The following is a 22,909-nucleotide window of genomic DNA, read 5'->3' on the forward strand; positions in this document are numbered from 1 at the left end:
TTGATCAGTTCCAACAACGAAGCCTGCGCCTTCGTTTCTAAGAATATGGCGTTTGACATTCAATCATGACGTCAATCATACTGCAATTCCTGAACGTGATATGTTTGCATATCGGCATAAAAAAGAATTATCATAAAATGCAATTAAGATTAATTCATTAAATTTATATCTTTCATTGATCGGAAAACGACGATTGGAAGTACTCATCTTTCTCGGTCCTTTCTAAAAAGACTTACTAACTATGCCTTTATCAGCCATCAGATTGGTAACACTGTCGATTGATCGCACGTACTTTTACCCAGAATGTGATATCGCATATATATATACACTTATTCTTGGGCCCCTCTCGGGGAATGTAAACAGAATTTTTTCGCAAATATGAAGTGACACGGCCGATTTATGCGGCTGCGACGTGCGTGGAAATTGCGACTCGTGATAACCGCGTTCGATGGAGTCTGTGCTTTTAGAAGGAAAACAATAATACATCGGGATAACGCGTTTACGGTGCGTCGAGGAAAGCATTAATACCCAGCGGGTAAAACGGGTTTGCTCATTTCGTTGCTCCTGCTCATAGTGCGCGTGTGTGTGTGTCTTTCAAGAAGTATACACAGTAAAGTGGAGTGTGGCATGAAGACGGATTATTTAGATTTCATGGAAGTGCAATGAGAGATAGACAGAAATTCGACGGCGTCAAGTCGAGGGTGAGCTACTCTCTCGTTCTTATTCCTATGATTTCTTGGACTTTCCCATGATCGTGATGTTTCTTCCCCTCCCCCTCCTCGCTGCTTCACACACCTTCCTTCTAGTCCCTACACCTTTACTTTTTCCCTTCCTTATTAATAGTTCTCCTTATTCCTAAGTCCTATTTTCGCAATGCTATATGCCGCGTATCAAAGATACAATAGCATAATAGCTTTTTCTTTTGTTAGTAAGAGACCATCGATGGACGCATATTTTTCGTTTGCCATGAGGCTCGATGTTCCTACATGTGTGTTTGTATGTATCTATGTACGTATATGCTCGTACATATGTGCGTACTTCGGGACGTACGCATTGTTGATCTCACGTCGTGTTCTCTTTCTGTAATGTACAACGTATGTCGCCGTGTTTATAATATCATCGTCATCTTCGACGGTCAATTTTTTTAACCAATTAACGTTCTCGCAAGCACGCGCAACTACGCTACTGATCGACATATGCACGATCATGTATATATACCTAGGTCTAGGTACACAACTACTTATTGTACGATACACACGTATGGAGGTTTGATAAAACACGATTGTATGCGTGCATATTGTCTTTGATAAAGGTTTATTTGGATTATAAATTAAAATTCTTTATAATTTTGACATAATAGACAAGACATGCAGGAACTTTCAATTTTCTTTTCGTTTTTGCTTTCATAATATAAAACTCAATGCAAGTGATACTTGAGATTCCTGTTCCTTCAGTAATATGCAACGGTTATGTTAGCGAATTTTGATCACAGTATGTATATTCATAGTAATAAATTTTATAATATTGATTAAATTTTTATTTTTAACTCGTGTATAGAAAAATACACGTTATACTTGAGTCAGATATAATGATATGAATTTGTTAACACGAAAACTACTGTATAAGTTCTTTTGCAATTGGATAGAACATTTGGATTTTTTGCTTTTTTATATTGATCTTTTTTAAATGATTCTAGTAAATAAGATGAATGAATCGTTGTTTTATAGATAGATTATGAATCCTTTTTTAATCTGATTTGATTCTTTACTTGATCTCTTATCCTATCATGCGGTAGTTGCATTAAAGCTTTCGTGCACTGCACATCTTTCATAATTTCATCATTTTATTACTTTATATTACTATAATAGTGTAACTTTTTTGGAAGTTCTTAAAAAACATACTTTTTATTACAAATTTATGTAAATTTTTATTGTTTTTCAAAGTTAATGGTTAAAGAATTTATTTCATAAGATCATTCTAAGACAATTTATTTATTTTTCAGTGATGGGAGCTCAATATGTCTTCAAATACAGCATGTTTTGGAAGACATCCTCGAGAAATGAGTCGAGTTTCGTTATTAAAATCAGAGACTAGATTGAAGCATGATAAATGTTGGTGTACAGGTGCACATAGTATGTCTGAGTCTTACAAAAGTTGTGGAGACTACATAGAACCAACAAATCATGGTTGTACAGACAGAAATCATTTGTTATATCATAAAGATAAAGCACATTTAAAAAATGAAGCAATTGATTGTCCAATATATAACAAATGTGATATTAAAATGTGCTCCATTTGTCAGTGTTCATTGGAAAAAGAAGTTAAATGTTTTACGTGTAAATGTGAAATAAGGCAAAGTGATTGTTGTGATTTAATGAAGAATTATTTGTGCACGTGCAGCTATTTTAACTTGTTAAATAGATCTTCTGTAACAAGAGATTATTCTGATTATAGTTTAGGTTTATCAGTTGCACAATCAACAGATATTAAATGGAAGAGTCATACTTGGAGGACAGTTTTTGTAATTATTATTGGCATGTTATGTACAAATATCTGTAATGCAGATCCCAGTCAATGTGCAGTTGGTTTAAAGACTCCTGGATGTAAGTTTCATATACTTTGATAATATTTTTTATTATTTTACTTCATATAACAAGTAAGTCTGCCATCAGATTATATAGACTTACTTCATATAGAAGTAAGTCTATCATATAGAACTAAGAAATAACATCAGTCTACTAGAATTATAAATAAAACATTCTTCTTATCTTTTCTTTTGGAATTCCAAAGTTGAGCCAAATGGATATATCTATATTTGATGCAGGGAAAATACAGTTTTAGGTTCATATTAAAATGTATAATGTTAAATCCAAATAAATATATTAATTATAAACATCATTTTATTGAAATTGTATTTACTACAATTTCTATATTAATAGCAAATTTTTTAATTAAATTAAACGTTTAACATTTAAGAATAATTATTGCATATAAAATGAATATTTATTTATTATTTAATTATTATTATATTATTTATTAAAATATTTAAAAAAAATTATGGTTTTACTGACCTTATATAAACCATTTATTTTGAAAGTAATTTAAGTCCATTTTTTTAAACTGTAAAAAAAAGAAATAAATAAAATCTCATAGAACTCTAAGTACTATAAATGTTAACTTGACTTTTTTTTTAAGATGAACTTAGGTCACTCAAAGTAAATGGCTCACATAAAAGATTTTTTTTTCTCAATATCAACACTTAAAGCATCATACAATAAATTATTTTATTTTATTTTACATTTATGAATTTTCTAGGTTAAGATTAAATAATTTCATATAATATTTTTACTTTCTAGGGACTTGGCCACAAGGTGACATTGTTCTTGAATATGGTCAATCTTTGAAAATTCTTTGTATATTAAATAAGACGTATATAGACACTGTATTCCCTGGAAAAAATTCTTCTGATCTAGTATTCTTTCGCAATATGAAAGAAATGGAACCAGAATATATTACTATTGTCAATGAAACTACAATATCAATGTCTGTAGAGAAACCACCTCCTGCAGAAGATATGTACTATTGTAAATTGAGACTATCTAATGATTATAATAAACAACATGAAGCAGTTTGTTTGAATAAAGTTGTTATTGGTTGTAAGTATTACTTTTATTATCTCATATACTATAGATATTTTTATACACTATAGAAGTTGCGTAACAGTTAGAAGTTTTTAAACGAGTTTCTTATTTACTTTAAACTTTAAATAGGAAATTTTAATAAGAAATTTATTTAGTTATAAAATAAACTTTATATCTGCAATATGAGTTTCCTACGAAAATGCGTCATTCATATAGGCTTATCAGCCTGGGTCAAAAGATAGATAGAAACAAGACTGAGTATTGAATTCCCCCACTTATTAGCTTCATGAAGTTGACACTTGACATGAGTATATCTTGGAAACTTTGCTTATGCATCCTTTAAGATATCAACAGCATATAAAAAATTAAATGTGTCTAAGAATCCAAACGTTGTTATATACACAAATTTTACTTGGAAATATTTGTTTTAATATTTAAGTCATAATAAAATTTCTTTATTATAAAAAAAAAAAATAAAATAAGAAATAAAAAACAATATAGACATACAGAACTACAATACAGAAATACAAATTGTTATGTAAAATTCAATATATTGCTATGTAACATATATCATTATTTACTTTATAATTTCAATCATATAAAAAACATCAGTTTATTTTTTTTTTAAATTCAATAAAACTTTTTTGCAATAATACATTTTGTACATTTTAAGTTTATATTTATTATACTTTTGCTTGACAGTTAAACCCCAAGAGCCACAAAACTTCAGTTGTATATCTCACAATTGGGAAAATATGATATGCTCCTGGGATCCAGTGCAAAATTATGTTACTACGAGATTTACCTTAGTATTTAAGTTACCTGGAAGAGCAGGAGGCCGAAAGTTGTATCCTTGTCCGAAAGAAAATAAACCAAATACTTGTTTATGGGATGCATCTACAAATCCAATATATAGACAACCATATGAATATTATACATTTATATTAAATATAGAAAATGTGTTGGGAAATATAAGCGTATCATATAAATTTCATCATTTTGCTCATGGTTTGTAATTATAAATTTCTATAGTCATTTTCAATAATGATTTATTTTCTATCATTATTATCTATCATTAATATTTATATTTCACAGTTATACCAGCAAAACCAGCAAATTTATCTGTAATTAACAAAACATCAGATAGTGCAATCTTGCGTTGGAATGTGCCATTTCCAATGCAGAATTTTCCTCCTGGTTTACATCACAGAATTACTTATCAAAATCAATGGGATCATCAAAAGTCTTGGCAGGTACATCTGCACTTTATAAACAAACAAAATATTATGTACAATTATCATTATATATTCATTCTAATTATGATGTTTTTAGATAATCAATATTACAAATGACATACACATGCCCAAAAGATATTACAATCTTACTGGATTGAAATATGCTAATACCGGTTATGATGTCCGTGTTTTCATGAAAAGTGCACTAGCAGTAGGGGAAGATAAATGGAGTAAATTTAGTGATATTACATTTAGAACACCAGCAAGATGTAAGATAATATTTAACTATTAATTTAGAATACATATTCTAATTATATGTATATATGATATTTTCAGTGCCTGCATTACCACCACGTACTGATATTGGAAGTTTTGAAATAGCAGAAAATAACATTAACAGAGATATATATTTATATTGGCAAGCTATACCACAATATTTGGAAAATGGTGATAATTTTAAATATCAAATTGATTATGTAGAAGAAAGTGGACGAAAATTAGCACTTATACCAAATGAGACAACCAGAACATATGCAAAATTTAAAGGAATAAGTTTCAATAGTTATCGTTTCGAAATTGTTGCAACAAATATAATTGGTATGAGTAAAGAGAGATCTAAAATATTTGTACCAAGCAAATTTGAAAGTAAGGATATAAGAATATATATGATGTGTGTGTGTGTATATATATATATATAGAATTCAATACAAAAATATTAATATTGAATTCATTTCAGTTCCACGTGAACCAGTAGCATTTACTAAAATCGCATTTGACGGAGGTTTATACGAATTATCATGGAAACCACCTAGTATGAATACAGAAATTACAAATTACACTATATTTTGGTGCGATAATGAACGCGATCGACCTTATCAATGCACTGTATGTAGGATTTGTTATAAATATGTAATAAAAGTATGTTTTATAGTTAATATTTTAATGATTAATATATTCTGTTATAGGGTTTTCTGGATTGGGTTCATGTATCAAAGAATACTACAATTTATAATATGACTGTACCTGACGCAAAAAAAGTGTATCAGTTTGCAATTTCGGCAAATACGAAAAAAGGAAGTAGTGGAATGGTTTGGGCATCATGTACAGTAATTCATAATAAAGTTGTAGGCAAAATGAAATCTGTGTGGATAAATCGTATTGGTTCTGATTTTATCGAAGTTGGATGGAAATTGGATTGTTCCGACCGTATTGGCATTGTAGAAGGATTTAATATTTACTATTGTCCAATAATGTCTCCATTTAATCTCAATTGTAAAGGTTCTAAATTAAATACTACCATTAAAGCAGATCCTCATACAATACATGGCATAGTAAATAACTTAAAACCTTATACTACATATATGTTGGCTGTGGCTGTATTAACAAAAAGTGGAGAAGGTTTACATAGTGATCCTTTATACAACACAACTCTTGAAGCTGCACCAAGTACACCACCAAAAGATGTTACAATCGTCAACGTTACGAATACAACAATGTTTATAACGTGGAAACCACCTGATGCTATGAATGGTGTACTTCGATATTATGAAGTTTATTATAATGGTCGTGCACAAAAAGTTGAAGAAGCTAATCATATAGAATTAAAAGAACTTTTAGCGTACAAAAATTATAGCGTTAATGTTGCTGCTTGTACTGTGTCTTGTAGTGTAAAATCTCCGACAATTTATAAAGTCACGGAAATAGGTGTACCCGGAAAAATTCATGTACCAAATGTACGATTTATGAATTCGAGTCAAGTAATTGTCATATGGTCTAAACCACAGAATTCAGCTGGTCATTTAGATTATTATGAAATATTTTCTAGCGATGGTGAAATTCAAAATAGTACAAAGACTGGTAAGGCACATTTAATATAATTATATAAATGAAACAAAATATCATATTACATAAATTATTGTAATACATTGTAGACGCCCAGTTGCCTATTCCTGATTGCAAAACTGTAGGTAGAGAAAGACTTTACCAATTTCGTGTAAGAGCTGTTAATATAGCTCCAGATAACACTTATCTAAAAGGACCTTGGTCAGATCCTGGAGAAGGAAACTGTTATAGTGATGGTAATTATACAAATTAATTATTTTTACTATATCATCTATTGTTCAATGTACTCCTTTGTGTTACAGGACCGTCATTTAAAGTGTGGGTAGTTATATGGGTGATTGGTAGTCTGAGTGGTGTAGCTTTCCTTTTTTGTCTTGCATATACGTCTAAGAGGTAAATAGAAATTCTGTTTTACTGTCTTTCTAACTATTCTATTTGTAATTTATTTGTATTCTTTTACGCGATGTAGACTACTTTTTTATAATCTACTGTATTTTCCGATTTCTTCATTGCAGGATGTGGCTAAAGTGTAAGGCTATGCAAGATGTTGAAGTCAAATTACCACCAGGACTTGCACCAAATATGGTAAGGCATATTCTAAATTTATGGTAATATTGATAATTAACTTTCCTTTTTATTATAATAGTTCTTATTGCTGCAATGATTCTTTATTATTATAGAAACTGCTTCAAAAAGGGGGAGAACAACACATACGACAATCTTCTGCTGATTCAAGTGGATGTTCAAGTGGACAAGAGTCTGTTACATCTTCTCTTACATCAGATTCACAAGTTTCTAGTGATAGTGGAACAGAAATAGATCCAATACCAGTCTCACCTAACAAATTGCTTGAAACTTTACCAGCTTGGGAATCATCTAGTCTTCGCCAGAGAAATGTTGGTGTCACTAGACCTGTACTAGTAACAGAAACTGCTCGTTGGGATTCTTATGTAAAGGTGGCAAAATCTGGAGAACCCATAATAGGAGATACATCATCTTTAGCAAGATCAACTCCTAATTTAACTGATAGTACAGGTTACACTACTTCTCAACATACATGGTCATCAACAGGGTATATTAGTATGCCTTCATCTGAAGAATTATCCAGTAATCCAAGCTTGGTTCCCAAGGAACCTTTCAATGTTGGCTGTTACAGTATAATTGATGGAATACCTAAACCTATGAGATCTAAATCAGAAGAAAACGCAGAAATGACTGAAACTGTTGGCATCAAAACAGAGAACAAACTCGTTAATCCTTATATAACTTTGGCTTCTTTAGAGCAGAAAGGAAAAGATAAGAAAGTTACAGATTCATTCCATGACCTTGACGACATAACATTTACGGAACGAAATAAATTAAAATCCGAAACTATAACGCCACTTTCCGTTTCAGATAAAACTTCTAAACCATATGTACAAACAGGTATAATAGATACATTGAAAAAACCATTTAATTTAAGTAATACAGATTCTAAGAGAAGTATGGTTTCTACTCCTTTTGCTTCGACATCTTTAACAGATTCTTGTAATAAACCATTCGTTTCTTCTTTTATAAGTCCAACCACGTTAACACAAACTTTGATTGATTCATCATCAAAGCCGTATGTTACCGTGTCATCGATACCTGAAATTACAAAAAAATCTAATGCCGCAACTACTACATTAGATTCCTCGCAAAAATCGGGCGTTCCACATAATACCACAGATGGAACATCAAAACCATATGTTCTTGCAACATCTGTTTTTCACATGCTACAACAGCAAAGGGAAAAAACAGAAACTTCCAATTCAGAAATACATGAAGGTGAAAGTGATGATTCTCCAACATCATCTCCTTTATATTGGCAATCAGGTGGAAATTTGAAACCAAGCATAGGATTGGATACTGATAAAATAATGCCTGTTACTAATAAAAGCTCGGGATATGTGACCATTGCAGAAAATCCAAAATTAGATCAACAAATACCATCTACAACATCGTCACCTTATACACAACATGACAGATTTGAAAAGCCACTGCCACAAACTATTGGTCAGTCATCAGACGAACAATATTGTAAAGTGACAGTTGTGCCAAGTACAATGCAATGAGAAGAAGTAAATTAACTTTTGATGGTTATAGAATTTATACTTTATGTTACTAAGACTTCCTTTATAGTGAAGATAAAACATAATGAATCATGTGGTGCAATAAAACGATGTGTCCGTAGGTGCTTGAAGAATGCAGTTGAACATAGTTCGTCTATGATTTCAAAATGCAATCTTTTCAATGAGGGCCTTGGACATTATATCCTATAAAATATAGATGTACATAATGATGTACTGGCATGAGCTTTTTTTTACATTATTTTGTGCATCTATTCAAGTGTTCTGCAAACTATAATCAAAGTTGGCACTTGAGGAAGCATCTTTTAAATTTGCATCAAATATGAAGTTGAGGATAATGTGATATCGTGATAACTGTAAATGACGCGATATGAGTGATTCATGGATATATTAAATACTAAGTGCCCTCACTTGTGAAAGTATGTACAAAATGTATTACGTTTGTATCATATATTTTGTGATGAAAGGGTCCTTTATAACAGTAATAAGAATAAATTAAGTAAATTATGTGGCATATATCTATCGATAGACAACTTATTGTTGTCAAAATAATCAAATTGTTATTTAAACATCGATGCATTATGATAAGTGTGATTCTCGAGAGATGATTGTTTTGTCTTTACAAATTTTGCAACAAGTTTTTCATCATATCATTAACATTAATCAGTATATTTTAAAAAACTATAAATTTTAACAGCAAATTTACTTTGATGTTACATGGAATTAACTGGAAATAATTAATCACAGATTTATATTATCCTTCTTATGGATAGCAATGTGCATACTGATATTCTTCTTGAAACCATATTTCTACAAATACTGAGGCAAACAAAAATACAATATATCTTTACTTCTTTCTCAACAGTGCAATCATATATAGAGATGTTACTTGAGTAAAATTTAACAATTATTTGTTCGTATTACTGTCCATCAAACAAATTATATTAAAACTTGTATTACATGCTATTTGCATATGCAAATTATTCAATTGTAAATATTATTTTTATTGTTTTTCTATAGTATTTTATTATCATTAATAGCAGTGTGCAAAGTTAACGAAAAAAAAAAAAAAAAAATATCTTATATAAATTAGAACTAATTCAGAATAAAAAAAGAATCGATTATACACTGTTAACAATAAAAAGAAACATCTAGTAGAGATTTTATAAATTATATAGCAAGTGATAAAAATGCTATTCTAACAAAGTTTTGAGTAATGCAATGCCATTAAAACAGTCATAAAAAACGAGCAAGAATATATGTATGCATAGTTTAAGCTAGTCATTGACAGAGTACGCGAGTTTTTACAACCAGGCCTTTTTTTATATCATTGTATATATTACTGCCTTTCAAGAAAAACTAGTATTTTCAGTATATATTTTGCTTTATGCAATATAAAATTAGGCAGAATTATTATTATATTAATACTTTCAGAATTCATATTATTTTATTAAATTTTATTTCTCTTTGCACAAATATTCATTTCTTATATTCGTTAATTACAACAAATTTTAAATATAACTTTATTCCTATTTGACATGCTATAAAATACAATTAGCACAAAATCATGCTGGAATAAAAAAAGGCCTGGATTTTTTAGAGTTGAGTAATTTTACAAGTTCAAACAGTCTAATATTTTACAAAAGAATTGTTGTGATTGTTAGATATATTTGAACTTGAGAAATAAATTGTTTGTACTTGTGAAATACGATCTACTCAGTTATATAGATGAATTAACATCTATGTAATTCTGACATAAAACGAGCTTATGTATACTCGTATGTTGTTATTATTAAGACAAATCGCGAATATGCAATGCATTATGTGTATTATGCAAATGCTACTTAGTTTTTAATCATGTTAAGTGTATAGTATATGATGCCCGATCTTTAAATAAAAGAATGGGTGTTTCTAAATAATTAGAATACTAAAATGGGGGTAATCAAAAATTTGAAAATTACAGCATTGGACATAAACTATACATGAGAGAAAGCATAAAAAACATATGACACTCGATAAAGATTTGTATACTTCTCGAAACATCGAATGATTTCTTATCTTATGATTAATATAAAAATAATGTACAGTATAATTAAACATTGATAAATGGTATTTATGTATTACAAATGCAATTAATTAATTTTATATTATAATATTACGTAACGGTTTTATATATAAAATGTGTATACAGAATATTAAAAATGTACCTAGTTCGCGTGATAACTTTACAAAATTTTAATAAGCAACTTGTGCGTCCGATTTTCGAATTTATTTCTCTACAAAGATTTATCAATAGTCTTTTTAAGGCGAAATAAACCGACAAAAAATGACATAATGAGCTATTTAAACGAAGATAAATGCATACTATTGCAGTGTATGCTGATATTAAATTAAATAAGTATTTTTTGCTGTATGGGCTTATAGATTAATTTAAGAACGTAATCAAGCTTATCTATTAATAAGTTTCACATATCCCCTCTGTACATATAAACATCTATTATTATCTATTTTTGTTACATATTTATAAAGAAGAAAAAAGTACTTTATTGCACAGCAAAAGTATACTAGGCTAAATTGACAAAAATTGGAATTAAACAAAACATAGAACTACTGATGTGCTACACATTTTTATAAGATATACTTGTGTCAATGTTTATATTTTTATTAATTTGTCTTTAACGAATCAGGCACATATACAACGCCTATTTTCATGTTTTATTTTTGTATGTAATCATACGATCTTTCTATAATTTAGTTAAATACTAAATAGTTCTTTAAGATGTTTAATGTTTGTTTACCTTCACTTTCTTATGGGGGCTCAGTGTTATGAGTAACAAACTGATTATGTCAAAATTAAATCCTTCTGTGACTTCATTCATGATACTTTATGATTTCTATGTATATGACACATTTTCTAATGTTTATATTACGATAATTAAATCTTTGTGCAATCACTTGTAAAAGAATCAGTTTATGTAAATATTATATATCTAAGTAAATTTATGTCAATAGAGACTAACAGAACATATAAATAATGTTGAGCTCCCTGTATATAGGAGTCGAAATATAGTGCTTTGGATTGTTGAGTTAATTCGCCAGATATTATATATATATATGTGAACTATTTGCCATTTCTTTTATAAAGTATTCTAAATTTTGTGAATTTATCATCTCGAAATTAATGTTATATCTTTTTATATTAAGATAACATGATACTAATTCTAGTGAGGTCTTGTACAGAGTACTGTAAAATATATTTTTACTACTTTTTTGGTTTTATTATTTATTTCTTATTACATAGATTGTGGTTACGTTTAGTTTAACTTACTACGAAATAACAATTATGCCATTGTCTGTATGCCATGCCGTTAAAACTTGCCATTTTATGTTCTTTTAGTGTGTATATTCCAAAGTTACTTTATTTTCAATACTCGTACAGGAAACGTTTTAAATATTTACAAGAAATCTTGTAACTTATCTTTGAAGAATGCTGTCAATATGTGCTTCGAAAATAGTTACTTTATAATGATTATGCTGAAATATATAAACTATTATATTTGAACATTACGTTTTTGTTTTTGACTACATATTGATTACCTAATAAAGTAACAATTTGCTTGTTGCGTAAATGTTTACTGGGCCAATTTGTATAATTTAGAGACGAGCAAAATTTTTATCTATATCATTTTTTTAACATTTCAAATTTACGTGTTATAATGATGCGTATCCATTCAAGGTAATATTTTACACATTTTATTAGTGGAATAAATGTTACAAAAATATCAATGACTTTACTATAATCGGGATATTTAATAATTTTGAAGTATAAATTTCTACTGCATGATGCTAAATGTCTATTGTCAAAAACGTAATCACAGATGCTGTCTGGCTTAGTAATATTGCTGAAATACTGTAATCTATATTTTATATTTTACGTTATATTTTTATATCCTATTATTTTTTGGTATATATTATAATATTAAAGTGGTTAGCAACTATTATTTTATTCTATATTTTACAATGTGTTCATACATACATCTATATATAAGGTACTTTTATCCCTTTTCTATTGTGGTGAACATAATGTTACTTGTTATTTTTCATATTTAATTAAAATCAATTATCAATTCTAAGACTTTACTCGTTATTAACTATATTATATATTATTGTTTTTAATTTGCTATAATATTAATATAACATACTAAATTTTCCACTTCATCACCTAATGATCAATATACTTTTCTATTCAGATTTTTGGCAAAGAATAAATGAGTACATGATTTTTAATTTATTGCGCAAGTTGTTATTATTTGTCATTGTATTTATGCGCGTATAAAAATTTATTTGCATGTCACATAATTCTATAGTAGACTTAGGCCATTCTATAATATTCTAGGAACACTGATACCCATATGTTCAGTAATCATATTTATAATTATCGTGTTATTGCATTATACATCGATCGTTTAGTTGCTTATTTCTATTAAATTTTACGTGAAATTGTATAGAATTATAACATAAATAATGAAAAATTATATTATTGCATAATGAGATGTACATCAATCATTAGATTAATGGCATTGTGGATAATATTTTTAAATACATTTGTCATGATACATTGTTACTTACATATAGAATAATGTATCATGTATGATGTGCATGTATAAACTAATAATAATATTGCATGTTATATGTTACATTTTTTCTGGCTGGTTTGATATAAAGCACATTATTCTATTAAATAATATTAGTTTTTTAAAACATATCGGAAAAATTTTGCTATTTTATTTTTACAAATTCTAATAATGGGCAGTTGTTTATAAGAACATGTTCAACATTTTTTTTTAATAATTTAATATCATTTTTTAATCGCTTTATTGAAGTTAAAAGATGTATATAATAAGAAAATAATTAAAGAACAAATAATAAAAATATTTAATGCATTAAATATAATTTTTTGCTATATATTAACCCTTCATTGATAAATTAAAAAACGCATTCGGAGACTGAATCTTCAAAATGACACGAGTTTTCAATAATACTTTAGTTTACAGTAATACTTTAATTCTGTTAACTCTTTTCCATATATGAAAGTAATGTTATTTTTCACATGAATTTAATAATTGAAATTATGAATTCAATAAAGTTTGTCAACATTCAAATGAAGGGCTTTTTAATATTATTAATTCAAAGATTTTAATTCATCGGATATACTTAATTTTATTTCGATTCTTTTTACAATATCGATCGAAAAAAATAAATTAATTCTATTTTGACTGTTTCGTGAATATCTGCTCATTAAAATTATATCTCTATAAAATCATTTTAAGAACAACTTTCGTCATTTTCATTTTCTGATTTTTATAAATTTTTGCATTACTAGTTAAAATAAATAGTAAAAAAGATCCGATTATGTATTAGAAATGTTGACAGAGTTTCGAAAATTCCGATAATGCATTAGATTTTCGGAACTTACAGCTGTACAATTTTACAATGTACACTGAAAACATCTGTAAATTTATAAGAAAAAATCTACACAATAGTGCATTCATTACTAAACGACATGCACGTTCATATTAAATGAAGCAAAACAAAAAATAGTGAAAGTGGATAGCTTCAATAATTTCAAATCTAATTTCTTAAATACTGCACGTATGTTCCAAGAGAAATTTCTAATTCACTTTTAGTAGCTGAAACAAATAAATCACACAAATCAAGTATAATTTCAATTTCAAAAAATACATTTTCTCTAAACGAACTTAAATTTCTATGAAGAAAGAAAAAGAAATCTTTTGAAATTCTTAATATTATATCTTCACGAACTACGTGAATACATATATATACTAACCGATAATAACTGGGCTTAAAAGGTCCAGCCTTATTCAGACCCATGTATTTTGCTTGCTCATCCGTTAATTCTGTTAAATGTGCATCAAATGTTGGTAAGTGTAATGAAGCGACGTATTCATCTGCAGAATAATGTTTTTTATTAGTAATTTTGCTAATAGAACAGTCAGTAAAAATTAATTAATAAAACTTTATATTATAATGACCAAGTGTCTATATTCAAATTTTTAAAATACTAATTGCCTTTTAAATTGTAATATATTTTTCATAAATACCCATTTTTTTTGGAAGCAAGTAAACATCACTCTTGTAACGGCCTGGCGGAGCATTAAACAGTTCGATGAGAGCCAGTGCTTGTGTAGCAGCTGTAATGGAGACTACAAAAGAAGGAATACTGGAACAAGACAAGTTGACCAAACGACCTTCCGCTAGGAGGACGATACGCTTTCCATCTGGCCAGATTACATGGTCCACTTGAGATCTTACTTTTTCCCAAGTTAAATCAGGAGTGCGTAAACTGTTCTGTTAAGAACATATTAAAGGGATCTTAATCTTTTACCAATATATTTCTTTTTTGTTCTGAAATAGAAGAAATACGAGTTCTTCCTCCAAACAAGTCAAGATCAAAGCATTTTGAACAATATAACTTTACACTACTATAAATTAAAAAAAGAACTAAAACATACAATATCTATTTCTGTATTACTATGTCCCATATTGCATACTACACATCCATTTTTCATCTTATCCATGTGTTCCCGAGTAACTACATTTTTATTGCCTGTGGCAGTAATAACAATGTCGACATTTCTAATCACTTCATTTAGCTTCATTACTCTAAACCCATCCATACTGTAAAACAAAAAAAATATATATATATTACAGAACAGATATCTATAGAGTCAGATACAGTTCGAAGTCAGAATATTTATTTACCTAGCTTGTAATGCACAAATTGGATCAATTTCAGTAATGTATACAATACAACCCAATCCTTTAAGAGCTTGACAACATCCTTTGCCAACTTCTCCATAACCACAAATTACAACTTGTTTTCCTCCAAACATAACGTCTGTGGATCTCTTTAAACTATATAAAACGAGCTTACAAAAAGAATTTATAGCAGCATATATATGAATACAATGCTTTTTCTTGATAATATTTTTATCATAACAATAATATCAACATACCTATCAATAATACTTTCCCGACAACTATAAAGATTATCAAATTTGGTCTTTGTAACACTATCATTTACATTCATTGCAGGGACGGATAATTTGCCTGCCTTGGACAATTGATACAATCTATGGACGCCTGTAACACTCTCTTCAACAATACCTAAAATATGTTTGTCTTACATAAAAATATCATTTACATATAACTTCAAAAAATATTAATGAGAAACAACAGACATTATACCTTGAATCATTTTAAACATGGCATTGTATTTTTTAAGCATCAAATGTGTTGCATCTCCTCCATCATCCAATATCATATTTGGTTGCCAATTTTCAGCTGCAACACACTTATCAATACACCACCAAAAGTCCTCTTCTGTTTCACCCCGCCAAGCAAAAATTGGATATCCAGTATGAGCTAAAGCAGCTGCTACTTCATTTTGTGTAGAATAAATATTACATGCAGCCCATCGTACTTGTGCTCCAAGTTCTACTAAGGTTTCAATCAAAACTGCTGTTTGGGCATTAATATGAGTACATCCCACAATTTTAGCATTCTTCAATGGCTGTTGAAAGCATTTATACATTGTAATTTATTTCATTATTAACAAAATTTATAAATTATTACATGGGTAAGCAAATGTTAATAAATCATATAAATAAATAAGAAAAAAAACAAAAAGATACCCTATCATCTGCTGCACGCTTACGAAGTGCCATGATTCCTGGCATTTCTTGTTCTGCAATTTCAATTTCTCTGCGCCCAAAGGCATGCTGATTGATATTCCGCACACAGAAGTCAGTAAAGCCTTTTTCCGTCTTTTGAATCTTCTCACGTGGTGATACATCATCTTCATCTGATGAACTTCCTGTATAAGATGCTAAGATAAAACCAAAATACCACAACATTAACAGTTAGTGCCACAAAAAATGCAAGTGTGAGTTAATCATGTTCTATATAAAATTTTAACTTTGAAGATAAGAGTTAATAAGTTGTATTTGTATGAATAAATCATGCATAATAATGAAACACATTTGTATCAATCATGATCAATTATTGTTTTTTTTTTAAGTGCATAAATTTTAAATTACATATATATTTTAAATAAATTAATAATGAAAACATTAACACAAAAGCATATATATATAATATATATATGACATCCACTTCCTCAAAAAATGATTTAAAGAAAGATTAAGAAGCATAAAGGCAACAAATAATCATTATTATATTCATACCAGAACTGTAACTGTCAGTGCTGCTAGCAGATAAGGAGCGGCTGCGATAGCGACTAGACTTCTTTAAAGCCCCAGATTTAGTATCCTAGAAATGTTAAGCAAATTAAATATCTTTAGCATTCATGAATGCTCAATAGACTGCTATGAATTAAATAAAATTACGAACTCAATGGTGCGAATGAAGTTATTTTATTTTATATAGACACAGATTAATATAGACGATTTACACCAGTATATAAATAATTTAAATGATTTCCATATGTATGACTAAACCTAAAAGATATAGTATACAGATTTATCTATGTGAATACTTTCTGTGTTAAAGAATTTGGAGGAAATGAAGATAAGTAAATCATCTCTTTATTAGTCTGTATTCACTGGTAAGGAGGTAAAAAATGACAGTTCCATTGGCGTGGACCACCTTTACACAGTCGAAAGGAATTAAAGCAATCCTGAGGAAGTGACAAGAGATTGTTTATGGCAGAGGGTACAATTTACTTTGTCTTTGATACACATATATTCTTACTTACTAATTTTGTTCTCGGGCCGTGAAAGGCATTATTTGATGCCTCAAGGCTCTGAAATCACAACAATCACCATTTCATGATTCAAATGCATTAAATTTTTATAATACAGTCCGTAGTTTGGTACAAAGCTCCCAAAGGTTATACTTTATATGTAAAACAAATAAAGCATCAATCAATGTATAATAAAAAAATTATTTCATAATAATTTTTTAATAATGATATTAACTAAAATTATCTAAAATAATATCAAATTATATAAGATTCAAAATTAACATAATTCTAAAATTTATATACAATTAAAAAATTATATAAAATATAATATAATGGAGAATATAATATACTTTATAATAAATAAATTACTTATTTTAAATCATTGTAATTAGAATTAGTATTTGAGAAGTATTAGTCATATTTAACAATATAATGAATTAATGAATAGCATTGATTAATTAAATTTGTTATACATACATTAACAGTAAAACCTTCAAATATTCCATAATTACTTCAATTACACTTGAGAAAGATTCATTTAGAATGAACTGTGCCACGCCCATGTAGTGTATCTAGGCTTATAAATGAGCGATGCATGAGTGATTGGTACCGAACCTACGGACTACTGTGAGAATAACACTGTACATATAAAACAACAAAAGCATTATAATGACAGACTACAGATATATAATAACTAACATGCTTTTAAATTTATACATTATATCCATAGATAAATAAACAAAATAACATCTAAATGTTGAAAACTGAAATAAAATTATTTTTAATGTGCAGATAAATTTAATGATATAGATAATATAATATTTATGAATGTTAGATAAATGAAATATGGAAATTTGGATTTTATGAACATAATTAAAAAGTTATGTCTTTTGTAATTTTCATTGTAATAAGTAATATTTATATCAGTTGCCAATATATATTTAACAGCTATTATATTATACTGACAAAATCAAATGCTGGTACTAAAAACAGTACTTATGTAAAGCATTATTAAAATTTTTTATGATAATGAATTTTTTATACAAAAAGTTATATTAAAAGAATAATAGAAAGAATATATTATTTATATGAATGAAGTCAAAGAAAATTTATTGTAATAAGAAGTATAATATAGAAAAAATGTTTACATACAATATTTAAATCCTGTTTTGACTCTGATAATTTCTTCTCTGACATTTCCATTTTAACAAAACTCAGAATATAATTGTACTTAGATCTATCACTTTATATTTAACAGTATAATAGATAGAACTTATGTGCTTAAAAGTATTCGAAGAACTGTTAGCTCAGAATTATACAAGCTGTATAACAGCTGTACCAAGTACAGTCTTTTCCCAAACCAAGTGTCTTCAATTTCAGTTTAGATTATCAAACCAACTATACAGAATGTATTTCCATGTTGCATAACATTAATAGATAGCATGTCTGTATCTTTCTTATTGTATAGACATTTGTCATTATCATAGAAATTCATATATATTGCATTCAAGTCACAATTTAATATATTAAATGTTATTTAACACTTACAAATATGTTATAATTTTTTGTACATATATAATCATTTGCAAAATGATTTGCCCAATATATAAATTTTATATGTTATAATATCATAAATTTCTAAAATATATTTAAAAAATATCATAAGTTAATAGTTAAATAAAAATAAAAATTGTAAAAAAATTATTTGTAAGTTATTTTTAAAGGTAATTCAAAATATATTATACAATATATATCAATTAAAAAATATAAATGTTCCCTAAGGCAGTATTATTGTGGTATTATATTATAATATTATAGATAAAGAAAAAATACACTATTGTAAAAAAAAAAGAAATTTTATATATTACATATTATCTTTTGTATTATTGTTTTATATAACATAAGTTTAAAAGTTTAACAAAGATAAAACAAATTAACATAAAGTTATATTTTTATCAATATTTGATACAAAATTATATAACATTAAATAAAGCTTTTAAAAAAAAAACTTTAGTAATGAAACAACAAACGAACGTAACATAAGGTATGAAGAAACATAAATATATGTATATAGAACAAAAAAGAATGAAAAGAAAAGCGAGACACAGTATTTAATAAACGTTAAATTCAATTTTAAGGGATAATATTTGTTTCATATACGCACATACAAATGATATATTTGACTTTAGAAGAATACATCTTTTAGATATTATATTAAAATGAAATTTTAAAAGAGCTGTAAAAGTATGGTACCAAAAATATCCCTATATAAGATTGGTCATCAAACTTGAGTATGATCGTGAGAGGTGTAAAAATTACGATATCTTCAATGACATCGTACCGTTCTAAATATAATTTACCTTAGTACTTGAAGCCGGATCAGTAACTGGACCATCGCTGACGGTATTTCTAGCCTCTTTTCCTGATAACGTATTCAATGTATCTCCCCCGTCAGCCATTTTTCAATCTAAATACATCTATATACAAGAAGACCAAAGCATAGACTAACTATAGACACTGCAACCAGAGTTCTGTGCTGACAATTTACCAGAAGTGAGTTACAGCGCTAATACTTATAGAAACTAATAACTGTCAATTATGTTATTAAGGCTTTGTTCAAAGTAATATTTCTATTGAATACAATGAAAATTAGATGTAACTAATGTGCTCAACGGTATTTACATTGTATTGTATATATACTATAGTTATAAGGTATTTATATCCCATTATATATTCTCAATAATATCGAGTTAAGATATAACATATATGTCTAATAATAACTTTATTAAAAGGTCATGTACTTTAATTAAACCTGATAATTATATAAATTATACGAAATATTGTCCAATCGAATTGTAAAGAATCCTTAACTAAACGACAAAAAAAGTATTGATATCGTATAAAAAGTATTTTAATTCTACTACATGAAATTTCTTCATCTATGATTTTAATAAAAATTATATGAGATTAATGATCGAAAAGTAAAAAATACTATACACTTATTTATTAAATTTGAATACAATGGTCTTAAAACTGTTCACCATCTATCGTAACATATGCGACTTCAGCGACAGGTACGAGCAAAATATGAACTACAAGCGTAATAGGAAAACACTGTCCCCACTATGCGCCTATCATATCGGTGTATAAGCTTGTTATGTTATAACCTTCTACATATAACCTAACAATTGAGTTAGTGTATGACAAATTTTTGTATGTAGTAAAAATAGTAGTACATCAGAAACCAGCAAGAAAAGACTATGCCAGATTATACTTTTCTAAAAATAGATTAATTGAAAAGTGTTTGTTAATTCTATTAATTTTATACTTCTTATTTCTATTAAAACTTATACCAATAGTTATTAGTTCAACGATATTTATGATGGAATACATAACATATGAAATATAATATATATAAAAGATAATACCAATAATATAAAATATAATAATGTTTCAGTGCGTTTCTCTAAATTATTTTATATTTAATACATGTTACGAGCTATGTGATGTTTAAGCGAATCTATTATTGTTTAAATATTAGTTTCTTGTACTTCGTCTACATCATACGTCGTTTAAATAATTATAATATTACCCAAAAGTATTAATTCTGCAATCTTAGTCGTTTGGAAAGAGAGAGCTTCGATGTTTCCTCGACAGAATGCGAAAGAAGACTGGATCGATAAAGGTTAAAGTTAGTTAAATATTCGTTTGTTTTTGTTGATATTAAATGTAGTTTACGAGCTGGAAATCAAAACGTAACTGCGCTTAAATATTACGTTGAAATTATTTTATATTTAATGCTTACTATAAGTTATGTAATGTTTAAACAAATATATACTCTCTTTAAATATTAATTTATTGTACTTCGTTTATATTATACATCGTTTAAATAATTATAAAATTTCCTAAAAGTATTAATTGTGTAATCTTGGTCGTTTGGAAAGAGAGAGCTTCGATGTTTCCTCGACAGAATGCGAAACAAGAATGGATCGATAAAGGTTAAAGTTAGTTAAATATTCGTTTGTTTTTGTTGATATTAAATGTAGTTTACGAGCTGGAAATCAAAACGTAACTGCGCTTAAATATTACGTTGAAATTATTTTATATTTAACGTTTGCTATAAGCTATGTAATGTTTAAACAAATATATACTATCTTTAAATATTAATTTATTGTACTTCGTTTATATTATACATCGTTTAAATAATTATAAAATTATCAAAAGTATTAATTGTGTAATCTTAGTCGTTTGGAAAGAGAGAGCTTCGACGTTACCTCGTCGGAATGTGAAGGAAGATTGGATCGATAAAGGTCAAAGTCAGTTAACGTTCGTTTATTTTTGTTGTCGTTAAATGTAGTCTAAGATACGGAGATCAGAACTCTATTGAAATATATTGAAATTATTTTATGTTTAACGCTTGTTACGAGCTGTTGTATATAATATGTAATGTTTAAATGAATGTACACGATCGTTTAAAGATTAGTTTATTGTACTCCGTGTTCATTATACATCGTTTAAATAATTATAAAATTAATCCAAGATTATATATTATTCCTAAGACCCATTAGCATGAACGACTGAAAAGATATTTGTTTATTTTTACCATAGAATCATCAGGCGAAAGCTCATTAAATTGTCTAAATAGATTACTGTGGCTTCTCTGTGTGAACATGGTTTCCTTGCATTTGGAATGGATTAGAAAATCTGAACATCGGTTCACTAAGCAAATAAGGAAGCAATTGTCTATTTCACGGAAACAATCTAATATCATTCTAGCGTTTATATAAAAAGAAGTAGTGGGGGTAAGAGCTTCTTTTGTTTTGCCGCAAACTTTAAAAGGCGCCACTATACGAAACTTTTTTTTCACGAAAAATGTCGAAAACAACATTTACACCAACAGAGAGTCCAGGCATAATTCTTGAACGATTTTAACAAATAAGATCTCATTTTAAAGATGAAGGTTTAAGCGAGCACATGGCTTTTCCAAATTTGTTAAAAAGTTTTATTTTCATGAATGCATAAATTATTGTCGGAAAAACACCGTTATATACACGATTTTTTTCAAAGAAAATAAAGCTTTTTCGAAAAAAACTATGTCCTCGCTGAAACATTTATCTTTAAAATAAGATTTTGTTCTTCAAAATCGTTCAAGGATTATGTTTGTACTTATTGTTGGTGGAAACTATTATAAAACCAAAAGTAAAGAACAGTCTTAATAACGCGCGAGTGAAAGTAGTGACAGGGAGACTATAATGCGATTGGATACCTAATTACCCGCGATGATCACGTGATTTTAAA

At 28.0% G+C, this 22,909-nt stretch overlaps 2 protein-coding genes across 10 annotated transcripts; one reads left to right on the forward strand and one right to left on the reverse strand.

The window, feature by feature from the left end:
* The first annotated feature begins 178 nt into the window (after positions 1-178).
* LOC127064705 (uncharacterized) lies at positions 179-12,388 on the forward strand. 2 transcript variants are annotated; one of them, XM_050996152.1, is made up of 13 exons: positions 179-701; positions 2,003-2,603; positions 3,357-3,656; positions 4,344-4,649; positions 4,737-4,894; positions 4,974-5,145; positions 5,213-5,521; positions 5,613-5,761; positions 5,842-6,733; positions 6,808-6,954; positions 7,021-7,111; positions 7,234-7,303; positions 7,399-12,388. In XM_050996152.1, the coding sequence occupies exons 2-13, from the start codon at positions 2,018-2,020 to the stop codon at positions 8,809-8,811; spliced, it is 4,593 nt and encodes a 1,530-aa protein (XP_050852109.1). In that variant the 5' UTR covers positions 179-701; positions 2,003-2,017; the 3' UTR covers positions 8,812-12,388. The 2 variants fall into 2 exon arrangements, with proteins under 2 accessions (XP_050852109.1, XP_050852110.1); XM_050996153.1 differs by lacking the exon at positions 179-701 and adding an exon at positions 715-1,491.
* Positions 12,389-12,811: 423 nt separating this feature from the next.
* On the reverse strand, positions 12,812-21,286 carry LOC127064719 (adenosylhomocysteinase-like 1). Of its 8 annotated transcripts, XM_050996209.1 has the most exons (12): positions 21,204-21,286; positions 19,972-20,088; positions 17,624-17,671; positions 17,094-17,178; positions 16,542-16,735; positions 16,096-16,420; positions 15,864-16,014; positions 15,610-15,762; positions 15,360-15,525; positions 14,949-15,195; positions 14,675-14,795; positions 12,812-14,516 (listed from the first exon to the last, which is right to left on the reverse strand). In XM_050996209.1, exons 2-12 carry the CDS (start codon positions 20,068-20,070, stop codon positions 14,510-14,512), a joined length of 1,596 nt encoding a protein of 531 aa, XP_050852166.1. In that variant the 5' UTR covers positions 20,071-20,088; positions 21,204-21,286; the 3' UTR covers positions 12,812-14,509. The 8 variants fall into 8 exon arrangements, with proteins under 8 accessions (XP_050852166.1, XP_050852165.1, XP_050852167.1 ...); XM_050996208.1 differs by lacking the exon at positions 21,204-21,286 and having other exon boundaries at positions 19,972-20,263; XM_050996210.1 differs by lacking the exon at positions 21,204-21,286 and having other exon boundaries at positions 16,542-16,723; positions 19,972-20,256.
* Between the last annotated feature and the right edge of the window lie 1,623 nt (positions 21,287-22,909).

This window comes from Vespula vulgaris, chromosome 6 (assembly GCF_905475345.1).
Source record: "Vespula vulgaris chromosome 6, iyVesVulg1.1, whole genome shotgun sequence".
NCBI classification, from domain to species: Eukaryota; Metazoa; Arthropoda; class Insecta; order Hymenoptera; family Vespidae; genus Vespula; species Vespula vulgaris.

Bases quoted from the DNA above. Each gene is read 5' to 3' on its own strand.
- LOC127064705 (XM_050996152.1), top strand. From the start codon at position 2,018: ATGTCTTCAAATACAGCATGTTTTGGAAGACATCCTCGAGAAATGAGT. The intron at 4,895-4,973 runs GTACATCTGCAC...TGATGTTTTTAG, and splicing joins ATCATCAAAAGTCTTGGCAG to ATAATCAATATTACAAATGA. The intron at 5,522-5,612 runs GTAAGGATATAA...AATTCATTTCAG, and splicing joins TGTACCAAGCAAATTTGAAA to TTCCACGTGAACCAGTAGCA.
- LOC127064719 (XM_050996209.1), bottom strand. From the start codon at position 20,070: ATGGCTGACGGGGGAGATACATTGAATACGTTATCAGGAAAAGAGGCT. The intron at 16,015-16,095 runs GTATAATGTCTG...AACATATTTTAG, and splicing joins CATGTTTAAAATGATTCAAG to GTATTGTTGAAGAGAGTGTT. The intron at 15,196-15,359 runs GTATGTTTTAGT...TGTTCTTAACAG, and splicing joins GTAATACAGAAATAGATATT to AACAGTTTACGCACTCCTGA.